The sequence below is a fragment of the Callospermophilus lateralis genome, chromosome 1 (assembly GCF_048772815.1).
Source record: "Callospermophilus lateralis isolate mCalLat2 chromosome 1, mCalLat2.hap1, whole genome shotgun sequence".
Classification (NCBI taxonomy): domain Eukaryota; kingdom Metazoa; phylum Chordata; class Mammalia; order Rodentia; family Sciuridae; genus Callospermophilus; species Callospermophilus lateralis.
The window spans coordinates 42,371,875-42,392,198 of record NC_135305.1 but is presented as its reverse complement, the minus strand read 5'-3'; the positions used below and the strand labels follow the sequence as shown (position 1 = coordinate 42,392,198).

Sequence of the window (20,324 nt, the reverse complement as noted above, 5' to 3'; positions counted from 1 at the left end):
GTTTTTGTAGATTTTTAAGTAGAGGCTGGTTATTTTTTTTTCTCTATGTAGGCATTTCACAGCACCTGTGGGGGTTGGTGTCTTTCTCTGTTTTCATTTCCTCTAGTTTTTGTTGTTGTTGCTTCTAACAATTGCAACTTTTTGAAACATAGTACATGGCCTCAGATAAACCCACCCATTTCTAACCTTAGTTCCCATCTTCTATCAAATTCCAGGACACTCCTTCACATTCTTTGATGTCAAACACCACCCCCACCTTAATTCTTGTTTTTTCTATTGTTATTCTTGACCTCAACATATTTGATGATGTCCATCCAACACTCATGTCTATTATTTCTTAAACTGCTCAAATCTAACACTCTGTCCTCCATCCTACTCAGCTGTAATTGTGGGGAAGAGGAGAATCAATGGGACTTGAACAGAATGCATCTGTATAGACCCAGTCCTCCTTTGAACTATAGCACGATGCCCTTACAGTCAATAATTATGGAGAAATCCACTTCCACATCTCTGCATTCAATAATGGCTGACTCTAGTAATGATAACTGGTACAAGTTGCTTTTGTTATTGTCTGAAGGTCAAGATATTCTGGGGAGAACTATCATGGAAGAAAAATCAATAGCAGCCTTTAAAAAATGTCAGCGTAAAATGCCATTCAAAACAAGTATAAAAGGTTAATGCCATTTTGTTTTGAGTGTTTCAAAATATATTATCAGATGAATAGAAGCTACAATGACATGTTCCCCAATAAAAAGACAAAATAATTAGCCAAAGCTACTTAAGCATCTGGTGAAAATGTGAAAGAAATTCTGTTAAGCCAGAATGTTTTTCATGTTGTGTGCTAAAAACACCCATGTACCCCAGGTGCAGTGGCTTCTTATCATGTATGTGAGCATTCAGTAAAATCACCAGGGTTGGCATTGAGCCCTTAGGTAACTGGAGGTCAGTAAGGGACAGAGTGTCTGGTAAGAAATTGGGTAAAGTGTTTTTATTTGGAGATAATGACAGAGTCATAAGTTTTCTAAGGAATTAAATGAATACGCAGAAGACAAGTTCAGATATGCCAGGGCATCCTGAGACAAAGGATTCACACTGATCTTGGATGGTGGTGTCTTTTTGGTAACCATGGTGAAGTCAGATGAGTTTAAACACTAAGTGTAGGAAATTGCTTAAGAATGAGTCAATAATGAATCTCCCCTCTTTGGTAAAATTGGGCTGAAATCCTTCAAAGTCAGACTTGGAAATATATGCTTGAAAACTTCAGTCATGTAAGTTTCAGCTAGAGCTGATTAAAAAAAAAACAATCCTCAGTCCCTTATTTCTAGAGGAAAAAAAGATAAAGGTAACATAAAACATATAAAAGCCAATAAATCCAATAAGTCTCAAGAGCAACTCGGATTTCATAATAGCAGTGAATAACAAAATACATTGATTTCTCATAAGTTTAACTATATTCAAAAAATTTTTTTTCTGATTAAAGATTAATAGGTGTAGATTTCATGAAGGAGTTCCTGATTGTTTAATGTGAGCTGATTCTACTAAGGATAATAAACGTATTACCTCAATATACTTCAGCAACTAATGATGCATCAAAATCTTGCTTTGAACTTTATGGATCTCGGGAGAGAATTATTTCCTTTCTCTTTCCCCATCCAACCCTTTTCTCACTGCTGTTCAGGGGACAGAAAAAACAGAAGTCATCTTGTATCTTGTAATATTCAAGATGGGTACTCCACAGAAGGAAAAAGACATCTCTTCTCTGTGGTGGCAGCAATGGTTCTGCACTCTGGCATTTTCTCCCTCCCAATGTGAGGATCCCTATTGCTAACTGCACAGATGTTGTTAAATGCTATTAAGCATAAAAATTGAAAATAGAATTTACATGGGGTTATGATGAAACTTCTATCATTTGATCCATGGGAAATCATTAGAATAAAATCTTACATTATCTACTTTTAGAGAAATAAAATGCACAAATCCAGATAATCTTCCATGATGATCAGTTTATTGGTTCCAGAAATAGCCTAATATACATGCAATCATTCTTTTGGATAGTGAATGATGGATTTGGTCAAATTCCTTGGGCTTCTATATCCCTAAAGCAGCCTGATTCTGTCTCAGTCTCAGGCATGGGGCCAGGTTGGCCAAGAGTCATGCCATTAATATGAAGGATTTCTCCTTCAGTTTATTCTCACTTAGCCACTTTTGGGAAAGGTAAGCTGTTGAACTTCGTGCATAAAATGTTGTGAAAAAATATATGTATATATATAATTCAATTTAAGATAAAGGCAAAGGTAAACATCAAGTGATATTTATACACAATTATGGGTATTTGTAATATTAGCTTTTAAAACTGCATGCAGAATTAGATTACTTCTTTTTGAAGGGTAACACATATTCAAGTTGCAAGATACCTTTTTCATGGTTGGGGATAGTATAGTGCAGAGAGAATGCTTGTCTATTTGTATGTACACAGGTGTATGTGCGTGCACAAGATATAAAGAGAAGCACTAACAAACATGAGCAGCAAAATATGAAAGCAAATTATTCTGGGTATATGCCAGAGAAAAGTACCACTCCCACTAAGAGAAATACTTCAGACTGAAGAAAAGAAAGCAAGCTCTCACAATCTTACATGATTAGGAAGAGAATATTATTTCCCATTTACTTCATTTCTCACAATAGGTTGCCATAAAAGGATTTCTTAAGAAACTGAGAAGTTGCAACTCGAGCATCAGAGTAATATTGTCTGAATTTCACGGAAAAGTTTCCCCAAATTCAGTTAAAATATTTTTTTCTAAAAGAAAAAAAAAACTCTTGCATGGCCTGAAAATAACTGAAATGTTCTGATTTAAAGTTTCATAAAATTTAACCCTTCTCTATAATGTAATTTAGTTTCTCTTTGTCAGAACCTTTTTGTCTGAATAGTTTTTCTACTTGGAGACACTGCCCTCTGCTGTATCAGGCACTTAGCTGCAGAAGGATTTTTACTCAAAAGGATGGGGGTGGGGGCAATTACGCAAGTGCAAGACTTTATTTTGAATATACATATAATTCATTACATTTAATTTTCATGGTGAATAACTACATATGGAAGTATACAAGGAAAAATAAACATTAGACATACCTAAGGATGAAAGTATACAGGCAAAGACATTATATCTATGAATAGGTTTAGAAGTATCATAAGACAGTATCCATTGGATAAGACTGAAAGCCATGCAAAACATTTATTCAAACCATAACAGGCAAGTGCAATCATTACAAGATATAGTTTTCTGTGTACAAAAACGACATGTTCTTTGGATTGAAGACAACATAAATGAGTGGTGTGGCTTTTATTCCCAAGACAAAAATCTATAAAAGTTAAAAAGTGTGAATATTGTTGTACTACATGTGATAATAAAAAGGCCACAGATGGAAATCTTCAGTTCAGTTTACAAAGAAAATATTCAGAGGTAGGGTAAATAAAATACAGGGAAATGCAATAAAGAAAATGCTATCCCTGCCCGAACAAGGAAACAGCAAATGCACAGGCATTCAAATATCAGCTCCATGTATTGCACTGCATTTCTATTTTCCCTGTTAAAAGGAATTAACTGTGCATCAAATACAGAGCCTTGACATTAGGGCAAATTTAATTTCCTTTTTATTTCACAGATGAAGGAAAGAAGGAGTAGAGAACTATGAATGCTCATCTTTCCATTCAAGACACTAACTTTTAAAGGTTTTTAATATACTGCATTTGGCACCAAGGGTATAGGGATTTGAAGGTTAATTATACCCAAGCGTTAGAAAGCTGAAGTTATTTACCATTTTAAAAATGAAATGCTTAAAGCAGGCTTTTAAAATTGAGGGGAAAAAAAGTTGGTAAGGAAAAAACAATGCAGAAAGATGCTGAACAAAATCTTCTGGTTCTCTTTATAGTTTTGTTTCCCCTTTTATTATTATTTTTTTTCCAAATTGCATTTTACAGTAGAAATGCAGACCACTTTGGATAGATATGGCTCAATATTGCTTGGTTCTCTCCTCCTAAGACATTAATTTCTTGCACTCTATCGAACAGAAAACCATCCCTTCTACGGGCATGAACTTCTGCCCAATGAGGCTCTTGCTGCAGCAGGAGCACAGAAAGCACTCTGTGGTTGCATGCCAGCTGAAGTTGTTGTAGGTCACGCGTTGCACTTCTGGATCGATGGCATTGTGGCATCCTTGACACACCTGCTCAGGAATAATACAAGAGAAGAGAGGAGAGTGAGAGATCAAACTGATAGTAACATTTTCATATTAGGACACACTAACACGTTTCTTCAGATGGTAAATTAAAACTGAGAATGACTACTTCAGAAATATACAACTCAGATTGAGTGACCTTCTACTTAGCCTTTTAAACCAATAACCCTTAATGGGGAACTAAATGCTGAGCACTGTGAGAGATATAAGATGAAGGCCAAATGCATGATTGATGCTTCAAAGATGTCCCTATGGTGTTGAAGGTGGAAAATCTTGACAAGTTCTAAAACAGTACATTTTGGCATATTCTATTAGACTGCACATTAGTAATTATAAAGAAGTTTATGAGATAATTTTTCCTTGTGCATTAAAGCTTTGAAGTGGTAATTTTACCAATCTTACTGATCACACAGAAGATTATTAACACCACTAATTTCTAGATAATAGTAAATTAAAATCATGTTCAAAATAATTAAGGACTCAATTAAAAATACTGGCAGTGTTTGAGAATAATGAGTTTGCACTAAAAATATAACTTGTAGTTAACTGGCTTCTGTTCTGTCATAAGATCAGTCATAATATGTGCAAATCTAATACTATATTAGAGTAACTATATTGTATTAATACTTATATCCCCTATATTATTCAATATTATGTTATACTCAAATACATAAGATGTACACATACACATACATGCATCAAACACATTATTTTCTTAATTGAACATGTATGTGAAAAAAATAAATACTAATCCACTGACATCTTTAAAGCACTAGACAGTCCATGTGGTTTGTTTACCTCTTTTCAATGAATGTGGAAATACAAAATCTTTGTTTCGAATTTTTACAAGAAGCCAATAACACTTTCCAGTATGACAATGACTAATCCTGGTCTCTTAAGGAATTACTGAGTGATGAGGGGTAGGAATGAGCGAATTGAGGAGGGTCATTTAGTGTGAACCTCCTTAGTTGAAAAGACTTTAAAATGTGGCTGCTGCTTAGTGGATACAATGGTTTAGGCAGGGAAAGGAGGCCTAGTACACATTCACTGAAGACATGCAATATATTTTCCAGATTGTTCAGGTTTACATTGCTTCTAATTCCAGAGATTACAGTTCTGTAATCTACAAATTATATCAACTCAGTCTTCCCTGGAAAACAAGGGAGATCCTTTCTTTGGATGATGGATACACTATTCCTGAATACTACAGATCAACACTATAATTACAAGAACACTCCTAATTTGTAGCTGCACCATGTGAATAAGTGCTTTTGTGTATATTTAATTTTATAGGCTTATAATTCATTCAGAATGTGGTCTTACAGTTTCTTTATTTCATATTAATCATTCAATATTTTTAAACTTGTTCATACAAGTTTATTTCATACAGTGTTTTAATTGCTTGCTACCTTTTCCTCAGTTGAGTAGTACTATTTGTGGACCTATTTATGATGAAGTAAAACACACATTTTCATTTTGCAGAAAAAAGATATAATCACTATTTAATTGCATATGGAATCAAGGAAATTATTTAGGTTAAAAAACAAATAAATACAGAAATGGTGTAAAGAATTTAGGGTTTGTGATTTTATAAATTTAGTTTTACTAATTTTATTTGATCACCATTCACACCAAAGTCTCAAGTATAATTCCAGATAAAATTTGTAGAACCCTACTTCTTCAAAACACTCAAATTCACTAGACACCAAGGGCCTGGGTGCTGTATAAGCTTTCAGAGAAATGATGCACCCCACCACTTTCCTTCTGGCATTGAATTGGCTGTATTTTTAACCCTCTAATATTGTAGGGTTTTTATTTCCTTCAATCCCCCTTCTCTGGTTTTATGTCTGTACTTGCAGTGCAAATATCAGGAAAATTGAGAAAGTAAACCTTTTAAAAGAAATGATGCCTGTTATAAAATTAAATAATTTGAAAGTACTTTTGTTTTTAAAAAATTATATCTGTAGTGTTTTCCTTCCATTGGTTAGACACAATGTAATGGAGAGGAGCTTGAAACAGCTGCCTAAAGAACTTTGCTCTGTTGAAACATTTATTCAGCTCTTATTTATTGAGCACCCACTATATTGTTCTAGTATTTGGAACAAAGCAGAAGAAGCTCTCAAGAGAGTTTATGTTCTAGTCTTGAGAACAATGTTACACATCCTACCAAAAAAAAAAAACAAAAACAAAAAACATATTATGATCTCTTCTACAGAGAAACAGTTGCAAGAATATTTGTAGATGTTTTAGCTAAGTAATATATTAAGCTCCATAGTGATTTGACCTCTTGTTGCCAGGTAAAAGGAAGGTCCATGGTGATGCCAAAGTAAATGAGAAACAAGAAAAGAAGTCAGTTACTCAAACATTCCCAAGTGTAGACACTGATAATGTGTAAATAAAAGAGCAAATTCTTGAGCTACTTACAGTCTAGTAGAGGAGACAGGGGAGCAATATTAACAACCACATATACCCTCCCCTCTAGAGGAACATGGAATCTTGCTAGAGAGAAAGGGGTGGTTGCTGGGAGCAGGCAGTCAGAAACTTTTCAGAAGTTTTAACTTCTGAAAAAAAGTAAATCCTCAGCTGATTCTCGAGAAATGTATAGGCACAGTCAGGTAAAACAAGGAGCAGGAGGATGTACCAGACAAACTAGTAAGAGTGAGCAAAAGACAAAGAACCATGTATAAACTAAAGAAAGCAGATAATAATGTGAAAAGATACAATCTAGGTTGTTATTGCTAGTAAAAAGTGACAGGCTAGTCAGGAAAAGGCCAGATCTATTATACAAAATCTTAGTGATCACATTTGCATTTTAGGAAGATTGTTTCCCATAATTATAGAAGATGGCTTTGGAGCAAGATGAATAACAGAAGTGGGGGGCATATTTGAGAACACTATGATAATCAAAGTGACAAAAAACTAACGTCTAAAATGGAATAGCTGTACCCGCAATGAACTAAAATATACACTGCTGAGGCAGAGTCCAGAGAAAATGAATGACTATCTGGGGCAGTGGGTTAAAATTGGCTGAAAATTGGCAGTGACATCAAAACTGCTATCTTTTTTTGAAAAAAGATAGCACCATACTCTTAAGAACTATATAAAGATGTAATTTTATTCCTTAGCCAGGAGTCTCCCATGCTTGATGGCTTACAGGAATATTTAACTATACACTCTCCTACATATAAACAAATACAAGTCTATCCTTCTGATACTCCTGGCCTAAATGCCCTACCATATATGGTCAAATTTTTACCCGTTATCTACGTTACCAATCTCTTGGCCATTACACAATAGCAGTTCTGTGGAAGCAGAGTAGATGCAAGAAAAATTATACTCCCACACTAACTCAGTGTTTGGCCCACAGAAATCTAAATATGCAGGTCAAATTTTGCTATACTGAATCAATTCAATGAGGGTTAAAAACAAAAAGAAATCCAAACAAACAAAACAGGTACTGTACAACTTCCAGGTAGCAAAAACAAAAGTCCTAGTGGGTGGCCCAATAACACACTAGAAATCACACAAGTTTGGAGGCTAAAGTTATGAACAGTTGCCAGAAACATTATTTAAATGTAATCTAACCTGAACCTATGAGAATAAATCAATCTTATTCCATTAAGGATTTTATTTTTTCCATGATGGTTTGGTTTTATTATCAAGAAGCACCTATAATCTACACTGTAAACACACAGGTAGAACGAACTATTTTGAGATGGTCTGTAGTCAGTGCATGTACTGTTTTTGAACTGCTTGGATTTTAACACCCTGTAATGGGAACCACATGGTTTCTATGTAAGCGAAGTGCTATCTGCCTGCCATTTGTGAAAAGTTTCAAGAGAGGCATCACTCAGGTTCTAAAGCAGGCTGAGGCAACCATATCCCTAAAAGGCTTCTCACCACAGCATGATTCTTCACATAGCAGGGCTTGCATACAGGCTTGTCATTGACCATTACATATATTTCCCCGGCTAGGATGTTGTCACAGTCAAAGCAGCAGAAGTGTTTCAGATGCCAGTTTTGGTTTTCGGCCTGGGTGTACTCATTGCTGAATATAAGCTGGGAAGAAGATTAAAAAATAAGATAAATCAAGCATTTTTATTTGTGCTACAGATAACAAACAAAGCTAGGATATTTAAACAATAAGGTATTTAGAATTACAAGCAGATCAAATATTTTCTTGGGGCTTACAGTTTGAAAATGATAACTTGAATTTGTGTTTACATAGTTCAAATCAATATTTTGTTTCTGAACAGTCTTTCATTAGTAAACACAATTAAGACAGACACCTAAAATGCATAAAGTCAAAAGTTTCTTTCATTAAACTTCTTTGAAGGTATGAAGCAATCAATATTTGGTTAATTTCTGCTGTCTTCTAGTAAAACAGCCATATAGGGGAAAGGAAGGAGCCTGCATGCAGGCTGCCCCATGAAACAAACCTCATCACAGCCAGCACATCGTGGTTTCTCGCTGTCACAGTAATGTCTGCCACAGTACAGCTTCCCATTCTTCCAGAAATAAATCATGTCAACCAGGAGTTCAGAGCAGGTACTGCAGACAAAACAAGCTGGGTGCCACAGTTTATCATAGCCAGCCCTTTCAGCATAGATGGCTGGGTCACCTTCCTTCATACTCAGTTTGCAGCAAAAGCAGGACTAAAAGGAAAGCATCAAAAACAATCTGGTCATCAATAGACATAGTTTCCTCATCAGTGCCAGCAAGAAAACAGAACAATAATTTCAAGAGAAATAATTTCTACTGAAATTATTAATTTGTCCCTCCGATAAGGTATTAATATTTCTGTAAAATGGAATCTCTTAATTTAGGCTATTCAAAGCTCTGTCTTTTGTTTCCTGAATTGAAGTTACTTATGGTAAAAATCTAATAGTAATTTCCACCTCAATTTTACATGAATTCTCTCAAAAATGATTACATTAAGAGCTTATTAGTATTTTTTTTCAGAACTGAAGCTTATTAATTGGTGTGTTAACTGGATCTATGAAAAAGATGTTCCATTAAGTTTAGTTCTAAGGCTTTACTCATTTATGTCATAATTGTCTTCTACTTTTGAGTCATTAGACAAAGACTTCTTCTCTGGAAGCAACTTAAAATAAAAATACTGGCTGACATTGCTACATAAATTTAATAACGAGTTTTAGGCATGTTTTCACAGCAAAACTGAATTAATCTAAGCATGTATTATTCTTACTTATGAGAAGAGATAAGCAAATAACAATTTCACAGTTCTGTTTTAGCATGTTGTTTTCAAGCAGGATGCCAATGCCAACTACTGTGGGTACATAATATTCACGATATCCTTAGCAACAGATAATCAGAAAACTTGGCTTTAGACACAAACAGAATGACTCTCTAAAATAAGTCTAACTCAAATTTTCATTTATCATTTACCTCTTCTTTTTGGAAAAAGAGGAAAGGCCCCAAAAAAAGTTCTAAGAAAGGGAAAAGACCTATAAAATATACTAATTGGACCATCAATGTGACCATTCTACTTACGTATTGTTTTTTTTTGTGTTCTGCAGATTCATTCTCCATGGTCCCCACTGTTATTGGGGTATTTCTGTCCCCACCAGGAATGTACATTTTGTCAGGTCCTTGAGTGTCCATCTCATAGGGAAGTTTGACATCTCCTACTCCCAGAGCCTCGTTCTTGTATTTCTTCACAAACTGTTCCATCTCCTTCACCTCTTTGGGAGATAACTCATGGCACTTGGAAGGGTCCTGGTCATGTGCAGGGAGCTGCTTTGCCAGCTGCTTTTTCCGGTACTGTGCCCCCTCTGAGCCTGCCACTGGCTGCTTATCCTTAGGCAGCATCTGCATGTACTGTCTGGCCTGAATGACAGGGACCAATGTTAACAGGGATAAGTCCTGGTGACTAGGCAGTATAATCTTCTATAACACATATCAGAAACAAGTTAATTAAGAAACAGTGGGTTTTATATATGGGTAGCAGTTCATCCTCCTACTACAAGTATCTTGAGATACTAACACATTAAAAATGGTATGGTAAATAAATGATTTAGTTGGGTAATAAATATATTTTTCTCCATGAAATTAATTTTTTTCAGTTTGTAAAAAATATTTGGATTACTATTGTTTACTTGTGCTAAATATAATTGGGAAAAAAACCCACAAACTTTAGAAAAACTTGATCAGAATGGTTTAATGGTCAGCAACATTTTTATCATATAAAATGTGATCTTATCATGAGATCTACTTTAATGATATAAGTAACCTTTCTAAAAGACTTCCAAATGCTTCACCTAGTTGTCATAATTGTGGAAGGAGCCTGACACAAATTCACAATTTTTGGCCTTACATAGTAAAAAAAAATAAAATGTTGAACATTTTTTGTTCAGTTCTAATGATGTAAGTAATTCCATTCTTTAGACATCCTTTATCATCTTGTGAGAAATCCTCTTAAGTTACTTGAGAAGCTACTAGATAAAAAACATGTGATTTCATTAATTATTAGGGTTGTTAGACCACTCTTTAAAGTGGTAAATATATTTAGGTAGTCAAAGAAATTGCACAAGGGATTTAGTCTTACTTTCAAAAAGATTCTAATAGGGGCCAGAAGTGAAAGTAATAGAAGCTACAGAGAATTAATAGATATGGGGGTAGGTGAGGTGAATTAGGTCAGTAAAGAAATTGTTCTAAATAAAAAGCCCAAGAACTTGGATAAAGGGACTCCTCATGCCCCTATTATTTACCAATGCTTGATTCTGGACAGGAGGAGCCCACTCATAGGTAACAGTATTGATGGAGACATTCTTCTTGGCAGCAACTGGATTGGTCAATATCATAACATTGCGTTTATACATGGGAATTCCATCTGATTTTAGCTTTGCAATTAGGGTGGTGTACTTGGTGTCTTCAAAAAGTTTCCCCACTTTTCGGTCCTCTTCATTGCTCAAGAGGACATCATGCTCTTCTTGGCCACACTTGCAATTACGGCATATTTTTCTATAATTTAAGAAACAAGTAGGAAGTGTTTAACTACAACAAGTCAATAATAATCAAGTATCCACATACATTTATAGTTCACAAAATACTTTTAAATACATCCAATATAATGGAATGTAAAGGCAAGTCCCTTTTCTGCAGGGGAGAGATGTGTATCCATAAATTTAAGCAAGAAGGAAACATGAAAAACCTATGATAGCTTTATAAACTTCAATAAGTGAGATTATGGCTAAAAAGTGCATACTCAAGGAGGCAGGTCTGAGGGTAAACCCATCAGTGTACCCTTACCAAAATAAATAAATAAATAAACCGAACCAAAATTACCCAACAAAATATCTCATATAATATTGTATGTTAATATTTCAAAGTTGTTGTTGTTTAAGTGAGAGGAAGGGAGATTGATAACTTCGTTTAGCAAAGATTATAATCCTACATTCAGGTTTATAGGCTTTCTCATTTCTTTTCCTGTACAATTTCCAATTTCTTTTCCTTTCCATTCCTTTCCTATCCTTTTTCCTTCCATATTTCTTTTTTCTTCTTCCTTTAAATTCCATAAGGGATACTAGTACACAGTGAAAAAAAATAGGTCCAGTGTCTGCCCTCTAGAACTTGCTGGTGGGGAGACAGACAATAAAACTCTCTTATACACATACACACACTCCTATAAGTGATATCTTTCCTATTTGTGACAGGAAAGATAAATAAATGTTATCTTGAGAGAGTAATTTTGATTTGAAGTTGGTTAGAAATGGCCTCCTTAAGAAAGTGACATTTAGGTATCAAGGATGTGTAAAAACATAGGTGTGAACTATGGATGTTGTGTTTATTTGGGAAGGGGAAAAGTGAGAAAGAAAAGCCCTCACCCCCAACATTCTGGTAGAAAAGAGGAATATCTCAGTGGTCCTGAATTAGAAAAAAACAAACCAAAAACAACAATGAACAAACAAACAAACAAAAATAACCCTTAGGTCCCATAACCAGAGAAGGTTGGTACAACTATAATGAATAAACTGATTACTAACAAGATTATAGAGAGGTAGGCAGGCATGAGATCATGGAGGGACTTGTAGGACACATCAAGGAATTTGCCCTTCATTATAAGAGCAATTAGGGAACACTGAAGGGTTTTAGGTGATACAATAACACCAGATCTATAATTTTAAATAATGCAAAGACTGGCATATGGAAAATGGTCGAACTAGAACACATCTGGAAGAATGGAGAACAGTTAGCATGTTAATTGTGGGTGCAGTTTGGAACTGCATGGTTCTTAGTAACAATGATACTGCAACTATTTTATGAATGGAATTTACAGTCAGATGGGCTAATGCTTTGGTCGTAGTAAGATGAGTTATAACTTGAAGTAGGGTATTTGACAGCGGAAATGAAAAGAAACATTTTAGATCTTCTTGTATTTAACTCTTTAAACTCTGCATCTTTATTTGGATGTGGTGATAGTTTCTGAAAAAATAAGCACAGATTTTTGAGATAAGCTGGTAGAAGGAATATTTAGTTTATGAACATAATAAAAAGAGGAAAAGATTTGTGGTAAGGGTTGGGAAGGTTGAGGGAAAAGTCTTCAAAACTAAATTATTTATAAGTCTGAAATGCCTATGAGATGGTGAAGATATCAAGTAGATAATAGAAAATGTAAATCCAGGTGTCTAAAACAACCCTGGTAGAAAATGAAAATTTGGGCAGCAGAGAAAAATACATATGCATCTTAGTTGAACAGATCACCTGTATCCCATAGAGAAAGTACAGAAGGAAAAGTTATTCACAGGTATATTGACTGACTATAAACAAATGCAGTGCATTAGCACTAAAAGTGTTTAACCCACTGTGTTGCAGACAAGATGCCTATACAAATCTTAAATTGAGCAAACATACCACTTGTAGTAATTTTGAAAATAAATACTATAATGTTTTAAAAGATCTTTTGAGAAAGTAATAGGTGAATGATTAGAGCATTTGAAAATATCTTTAAATTCACTGTGAAAATGGTATTAACTTTATTGGAAAAGTTACTTTTACTAAATGTTCAACTGAACAAATATTACATTCATAACTGATATGTAATATAAGAAATAAATTCATGAAAGCATTTTCAAGAACAAGGTTCTAATTTTATCTTCAGGAATGCACTATATTTCAAATTATCACCATTCCAAGATAAAGACACTGGGACAATATATACTTCATAGTAATTTGTGTGCATTGCACTATTGCCTGATTTATGTTATATTTTGGAAAAAGTGCTCAAAAAGGTCCAACAAGGATCCTTCACCTGGGAGTAAGTGAAGTTCTACATATACTTGAAGTGGTAGAGAATCCTAACCACACTGTTTTTTCTAACACTATTTACTGGTTATGACTTGTTGGTATACATTCAAAATATTGGATTCCGTACTATAGGCATCATGAGGTTTAAAAATAGATTCAAGTACCCTCTAATGGAAAAAAACAAGTAAGAAGGTCATAAGATTACAGGTTTGGATACAAATTAAATTCTCATTGTAAAATGGTTAAATAACAGTCATTGTTGGGATGAACTATGTGTAATCACTTGGCACAGTTCAACAATGGGAAAAAACACACCCATAGTAGAGTCAATGTATCTTAAATAAAGGTGGTGGGTAGCTGTATAACAACTTTAATGGTAGTATGGATCAACATGACTGGTTGGTTTCCAAATATTTTACTTCTAATAGAGGTAAAAAAACGGTATTGGCCTCTGTTTACTCAAGTAATTAATGTGTGTATTGCAAATGCATAGATTATTTATAAATTTATGAACAAAGAGAAGAAAGATCTCATGAATTTGTTGGATTTCAAAAGAGACATCTATTTAGCATCCCTAAAACAATGCAATTCAAGAAATCATCAGGAGGAAGAAAGTGTAACACTCCTGAATCTGCTGCTGTCCAAGATGATATCAGATTAGACAAGAGAAACCATACTATTTTCAAATGTTAAAAACAACAATGTCAAAATAAGCAAAGTTGTGCAAAAACAACAATGTATTGTCAAAAATGTAATGTAACCCTCTTTGAAGGGTTTTGTTTGTATCAAAAATAATTCTTGAATAGGGCAAAAAAATCACTTCTTTGTATACTGTACAATATGTGAAAGGATATCATATTGCACGATGTCCTATTCTAGGATGGCTAATATATGTAACTACATTGTTCTAGTTTCCTAATTATTCTTGATGATCATAAAAAAATAGATAAGCCTCAAATTATGGTTTCCAACCTATTTTAATACATCTGTGTCAAGTTTGTTAAAATCTTAACAGAACCAAAAATTTGGGACATAATGGGTTAACAGGTTTTCTGGATTTGAAATTCATATAAGTCATGGGATTTCTCTACATCAGAAACAGGAAAAATGAACAACTAAAAACTTAAATAAATCTTTTTGCCAAATAAGAAATTATCAAATAATCAGATTTTTTGTTTTCTTAGAACAAAAGGAGTTTCTTAGAACTCTTTTCAGTACAAAAACTGAAAATATTAGATCTGACTTGCAAACAGAGGAGAAGGGGGAAAGAAGGGGAGAAACAGAAGGAGAAGGAGAGATGGTGAGGTCGATGGGTAGATATGAACAGATGTGGGACCATGGAGAGCCAAACTATTGTCTTTGTGCACACAATAATAGCCAGGAATCTTTACTTGGTAATAATTTGTTGAAGAATTATCATACTTAGTATAGCTATAAAACAGTCTTATATTTGGTTATCTCATACTCCCATCTAGTGGAAAGGAGCATATTATCCTACTACAGTATGGTCTTTATTTTTGTTCTTCAGTTTACAAAAATTATGGAATTACTTACAAAACTATCACATTGCTTTTGGATCAATTTAAAATTATGAGCTTTTGGAAAAGAGCTAGGGGTAGCAATTTAGTTCCCAATAGATCCTTCTATGGCATGCATGCTAATAATTAGCAAAGTGATAGCCACATCAAGGCTATGTGATTAATAATGGACTTAGGCGGGAGTCAGGTTTTAGAATTTTAAAAACAAACAGTAAAAAACACAGTCTGCTGGTTGCTAAAACATGAACTACGAAAAGCTATAGCATGGCTAAATAAATAGTATTTACTGTGAAAGTACAGAATATAAAGGGATATATTAACCAATGACACAAGATCCATTGCTTCAACTGTTTTATTTTGGCCATTCTTAGAAGGACATTCTGAAGAAGACTGTTTCCCTACTCACCCCTTTATTAACCCAACCTATCTTTATTAAGCAAATAAAACAGGTTAAAACAACAAGCCAACAGCAGCAGAGATGAGGAGCAAAAGAAACCACTAAAAAGTCATACCAGGCCCAATTATCAGTTTTCTAAGTAGAGAAAATCTGTAATAAATTTATTAACAATTTTAAATCTAGACTACAGTGTAACCTCTTTTGTACCCTCAACTCCTACATGGTGAGCTGCGGAACCAGGGATGGTAAGAATCTGACTTGGGCCAGAAGGGTCCTTTCAGCCATCCCCACTGCAGCAGCTGGAATGATCACATCCTTCCATTGCCCTGAAGTTCCAGTTCCACAATGAAAAGAGCAACCTACAAACCACTAAGTGGGAATGAAACTTATAAACTCAGGACCAGGCACTATCTATGTGGAAATCTGTTATTATCATTTATTTAGTTTAAAAAATTTCTATTTTTTTTCTTGTGTGGCTTTAGTCTACAGTGTCTTGTATGTGGGGAAACGCAAGGTAGAACAGGGGATTCAGAAGTAAGTTATTTCAAAACAGCCCTTTTTTAATTTTCAAAAAGCTGTATAGATAGACGGGGAAGCTTTAAGGTGTGGGGGAGGAGATTCTTCATACTACAAGTTATTTGTAAAAAATGTTTAGTGCCTAATAAGCACCCACACTCAATAAGCCAAAACTCTATATTCAAAACTTTCTGTAACAACTTGAGAGTTCTCGAGTTAAAACCGAGGGAGAGAGAACTAAACAAACTACCCAAAGTACTGCCCCAGAAAAATAGAGATTTACAGCTTGAAGCTACAAGAAGTCAAGCAGGTATCTGTTAGCCTCCAGAAAGAGATGTGATTTTTTTTTTAGTACCACTATTCATAAAAATTATTATTTTTCCAGGCCAAATAGCAGAAACGAGAGTGCTCTGACTTGCTGCCAGCACTCATAGTGATTTAAACGCAAGGCCATGGCACTGTTACAAACCGTAATTTAAAAAGGCTGGAAGCTGTCCTTTTGTAACAGGGATATACATATATGGACTTGAGTGTGGACCTCTGTTATAGAATTCAACACAAGTATTAATCCATTTATGGTGGGGAATTTTTAGTTTTCAGCCAGCTCTAAACCAATTAGAAATTCTTAACAGATGTTTGATGTAATCAAGTACTACTTTATTTTGTAAAATGCAACTGTTTAAATACAGGTAACGCAAAACAATACTTCTATTACTTCTGATGACAAGTAATCTATGGTTGCCATTAACCCTTCAATATTAAATAACTGGGTAAATTCCTTGAAATTTTGAGTTTGTAAAATTTCATAAATAATTAATTCTAAATATCACTTGGAAGCATACCCAACAGAGAGCAGTTCTTATGGGTAGGGATTAGGCTTCCTCAACATTTTGTTTTCCTCTGTCCACTAATCACTTGTATATTGAAGAAGTGGAGAGCTTCAGTTCAAGGATCCCATTTTCCACAAGGGGGTCTATGTTACAAAAACCCTTCAGAGAAGACAGCCTGGTATAGTTCAATGTTCAGTAGTCATGAAAGGGAAAGTGCATTCCAGTTTCTAATCTGCCACACACAAAGTCCGTGATAGGAAGGTTTTGCAAAGCTTTGGATTCAAACTCAGCTCTGCCATCTATCAGCAATGGCTGTGGTGAGTTATTAGGAGGATTAGGTACAACCAGGTACATAAAGTGCTGTGGTAAGCAGAATTCTATGTGGTCTCTATGACCTTTGCCTCTGGCATCACTCCCATGTTTATGTGATGAACTGGAGATTATCCAGGTGTGCCTAATCAAATCACTCAAACCCTGGAGAAAGCATATTTCTTTTCTGAGCTGACAACAGCAGAGGAAGTCAAAGAGATTAGAGGTCTGTACCTCAGAGAAAGGATTCTAAGCACTGCTGGCTTTGAAGATGGAGGGAACTGTATGTCAAGGAATGTGAGTGATGTAGAGATGCAAATTTGTACCTCAATCCCCCAAACACAAAGAATCAAATCCTACCAATAACAGGAATGTACTTGGAAGTAGGGTTTTCCTCAGAGCTTCAAGACAAAAGCCTAATCTGGCCAACACCATGATTTCAGCCTTCTGAGACCCAGGGCAGAGAATGCAGCTAAACATTCTCTTTATTCCTCAAAACTTCTAAAGTAAAGAATATGTGGCTGTTGAGTTAATACATGTTTTTATGTAGCAATAGAAAACTATTACAAGTGCTATAAAGAAAATGCTTGCAAATATTTCTTATTAATAACTCATGGGCAAAAACAAATCACTTCAGCTTCCTTGGGTTTTAAGTTCATAAATGAGTTTTGACTAGCAAATACCATTCTAAATTTTTACCAGTCTAATAATTCATTTTCAGCCTTCTACAACTATGGTGACACCCTGAACTGACCTCTTCCATTTACCACTCCAATCTCCAACCTTGAGTACTCTAGGTGCCCTTATCAATGGGGTAAGAGGAGGCAGCAAGCAGAGATCAGAGGTGATAAAAGAGTGAGCTCTGGGTATTTATCTCCTAGTTTCCTACAATGTGCTAGGAGGGAAAATGATCTCTAACTTGGGAATATGTGAAAGCAAGAAAAGGAGGTGAAACAGACCTAATTGTGTCCTCTTCAGATTCAAATGCTAAAGTCCAAAATGCCAATGTGACTATAATTAGAACTGGGGCTTTTAGGAAGTAATCAAGTTCAATGAGGTCATATAGATAGGGTCCTAATCTAATTGAACTGGTGGCTTTATTCAAAAGGAAAATCTTTTCCTACCCTACACACACACAGAGAGAAACACTATGTGAGCCACAGTGGGAAGATGGCTAGCTATACCCAGCCAGAAAGAGAACCCTCACCAGAACCCATGGTGTCACCTCATCTTGGACTTTCCAGTCTCCAGAATTGTGGAAAGACGAATTCAGGTTTAAGCCACCATTTTGTTATGGCAGCCCAAGCTGACTAATATACGGGGCAAGGAATACTCCTCAAGAGGTAGTCCTTGACCTGGGATTTTTTGGTTCCTGGTGGTTTGAGGAAGGTTCTGCCTAAGCAAAGGAAACATGTAATAAGGCACAGTAATTGCAGGGAAGAGCATGCATGAAGTAGTTGAAGCACATAGTGCTTGGAAAGGAAGTGAGAAAGGCTGGAAAAGCAAGCAGAGGTGAGATGCTAAGGTCTGCCATCAGGGGCAAAGACTTTGCCTTAGGGATTAAGCCCAGTGGAAACTGAGGGTTCTTAAAGTATGAAGAAGTATATAATAGTACCCATTTCAATACACCTTCCTGGTGGTTATATGGAAGGTCAACTGATAAAGAGGTAGAGGCTAATTTAACTCTTATTTTGTAAATATGAAGCTCAGAGAATCCTGGAAATTAAGTATTACTACAAAGTTGGAGGTGGAGGCTACATGGGCAAGGACTCCAGGTTCACTTCAACCATAGCAGTTCTGTGTCCCTTGACTAGAACTTCAGTCTTCATTATATTCTGGATGATTAGTATAGACTATTTTACTTCAACAACTGTACTGAAAAATGGCTGCATCTGGAGGTCAAAGGCATCATCCTTTGGTCTTACAGTTATGGTGAAAAAGTCAGGGAATGATCAAGAATCCTAACAGCGAAATGTGCCTGGACTCATGCCAGGACGATGACAGAACTACTAAGAGATACCATCTGCACAGACTACATCATTGCCAGTGAGGCTGAGACCAAGGACCAAGTGTTTTATGGCTCTTAGATTCCCAAACTATACCTAATTATTAAGTCTGTGTGATAAAACTAAAATAAAAATGTAATATCCATGCCATAGAGATCTGCTCCTTACTGCTATATTTTTTAAACTGAAAAATATCAGATTATAGTGATCTGCAATAGCAAAATATAGACCAAAATATAAGCTAAACTTCTGCTAGAGAGAAAAAGGGATTATCTCTCAAGAATGAGCTTTAAAAATTTCATTAGCAGTTTCTAGCAATTGAGCTTAGAAAGATTATTTTAAGGTCATAAAGTAAAACTTATGCCCAGCAGAGGGCACTATAGTCCTCTGCAAAGTTAACCAGTAGGCACAAGAGAAAGTGGTATACAGAGTAAGAGCTAAAATACAGTCAGCCTTTTGTGTCCTATCCTAACTGTGGAGCCTGTATCCATGGATTCAACTAACAACAGATGGAAAATATTTGGGGAAAAAAAATTCATCTGTACGAAACATGTATAGACTTTTACAAACTGTCATACATCATAATTTCCGGGAAGACTGAGATTTCTGTTGCCTTCACTATTTAGAACAATTGTGTTCATTTCTTAAAAAAGACTTATTAGAAACTTTTAAAGAACCTAACATCCCAAATTGTATCCTGTTATATTCTCTTTTAACCTATATTGTACATACCTATAATGGCTGATGAAACTATTTATTCTCAAGATTTCTAAGGAAATTTGTATTACAGAAGTGGTTGTCAAAAAGACGTTAATTGTTACAAGACAGCTGACATTCTAATATTGTATAACTGATATTTTTTTTTCCTTCTAGTAGGCTGATTCTAACCTAACTTTGAGCACAGTTATTAAGAACATTTATATTCTTCATAAGAACATGTTTCAAATACTGGTTTAGATTTATATGATACACAAAACTACTTTAAAAAAAAAGACAAAATTTATTTCATATTCACATTTTTGATCCACTAAACCTTGCTTTTTATACCAAGAGACTAGCAATAAAATGTTAATTTCTTAATAAAAAATTGGAGTGATTGAAAAATAAATCTGCTGCTGAAAATTTTGAAGATACCAAAATTAAACTTTTTTTCTGACAACTAGTATATCACAATTCAGCATTCATATTTATCATTGATTACAAAAAGAGATGAGATGTGAGAAGTTAG

General features: G+C 35.0%; 1 protein-coding gene across 1 annotated transcript in view; it reads right to left on the bottom strand.

The window, feature by feature from the left end:
* Positions 1-3,015: 3,015 nt before the first annotated feature.
* Tes (testin LIM domain protein) overlaps positions 3,016-20,324 on the bottom strand; it is a 38,484-nt gene continuing 21,175 nt past the window's right edge. Inside the window, exons 3-7 of the mRNA XM_076861660.1 lie at positions 10,965-11,217; positions 9,748-10,083; positions 8,673-8,888; positions 8,134-8,292; positions 3,016-4,221 (exon numbers count right to left, since the gene is read on the bottom strand). Of these exons, the coding sequence (XP_076717775.1) occupies positions 4,033-4,221; positions 8,134-8,292; positions 8,673-8,888; positions 9,748-10,083; positions 10,965-11,217 (1,153 nt within the window). The 3' untranslated portion in view covers positions 3,016-4,032. The remainder of the gene's footprint in view (positions 4,222-8,133; positions 8,293-8,672; positions 8,889-9,747; positions 10,084-10,964; positions 11,218-20,324) is intronic.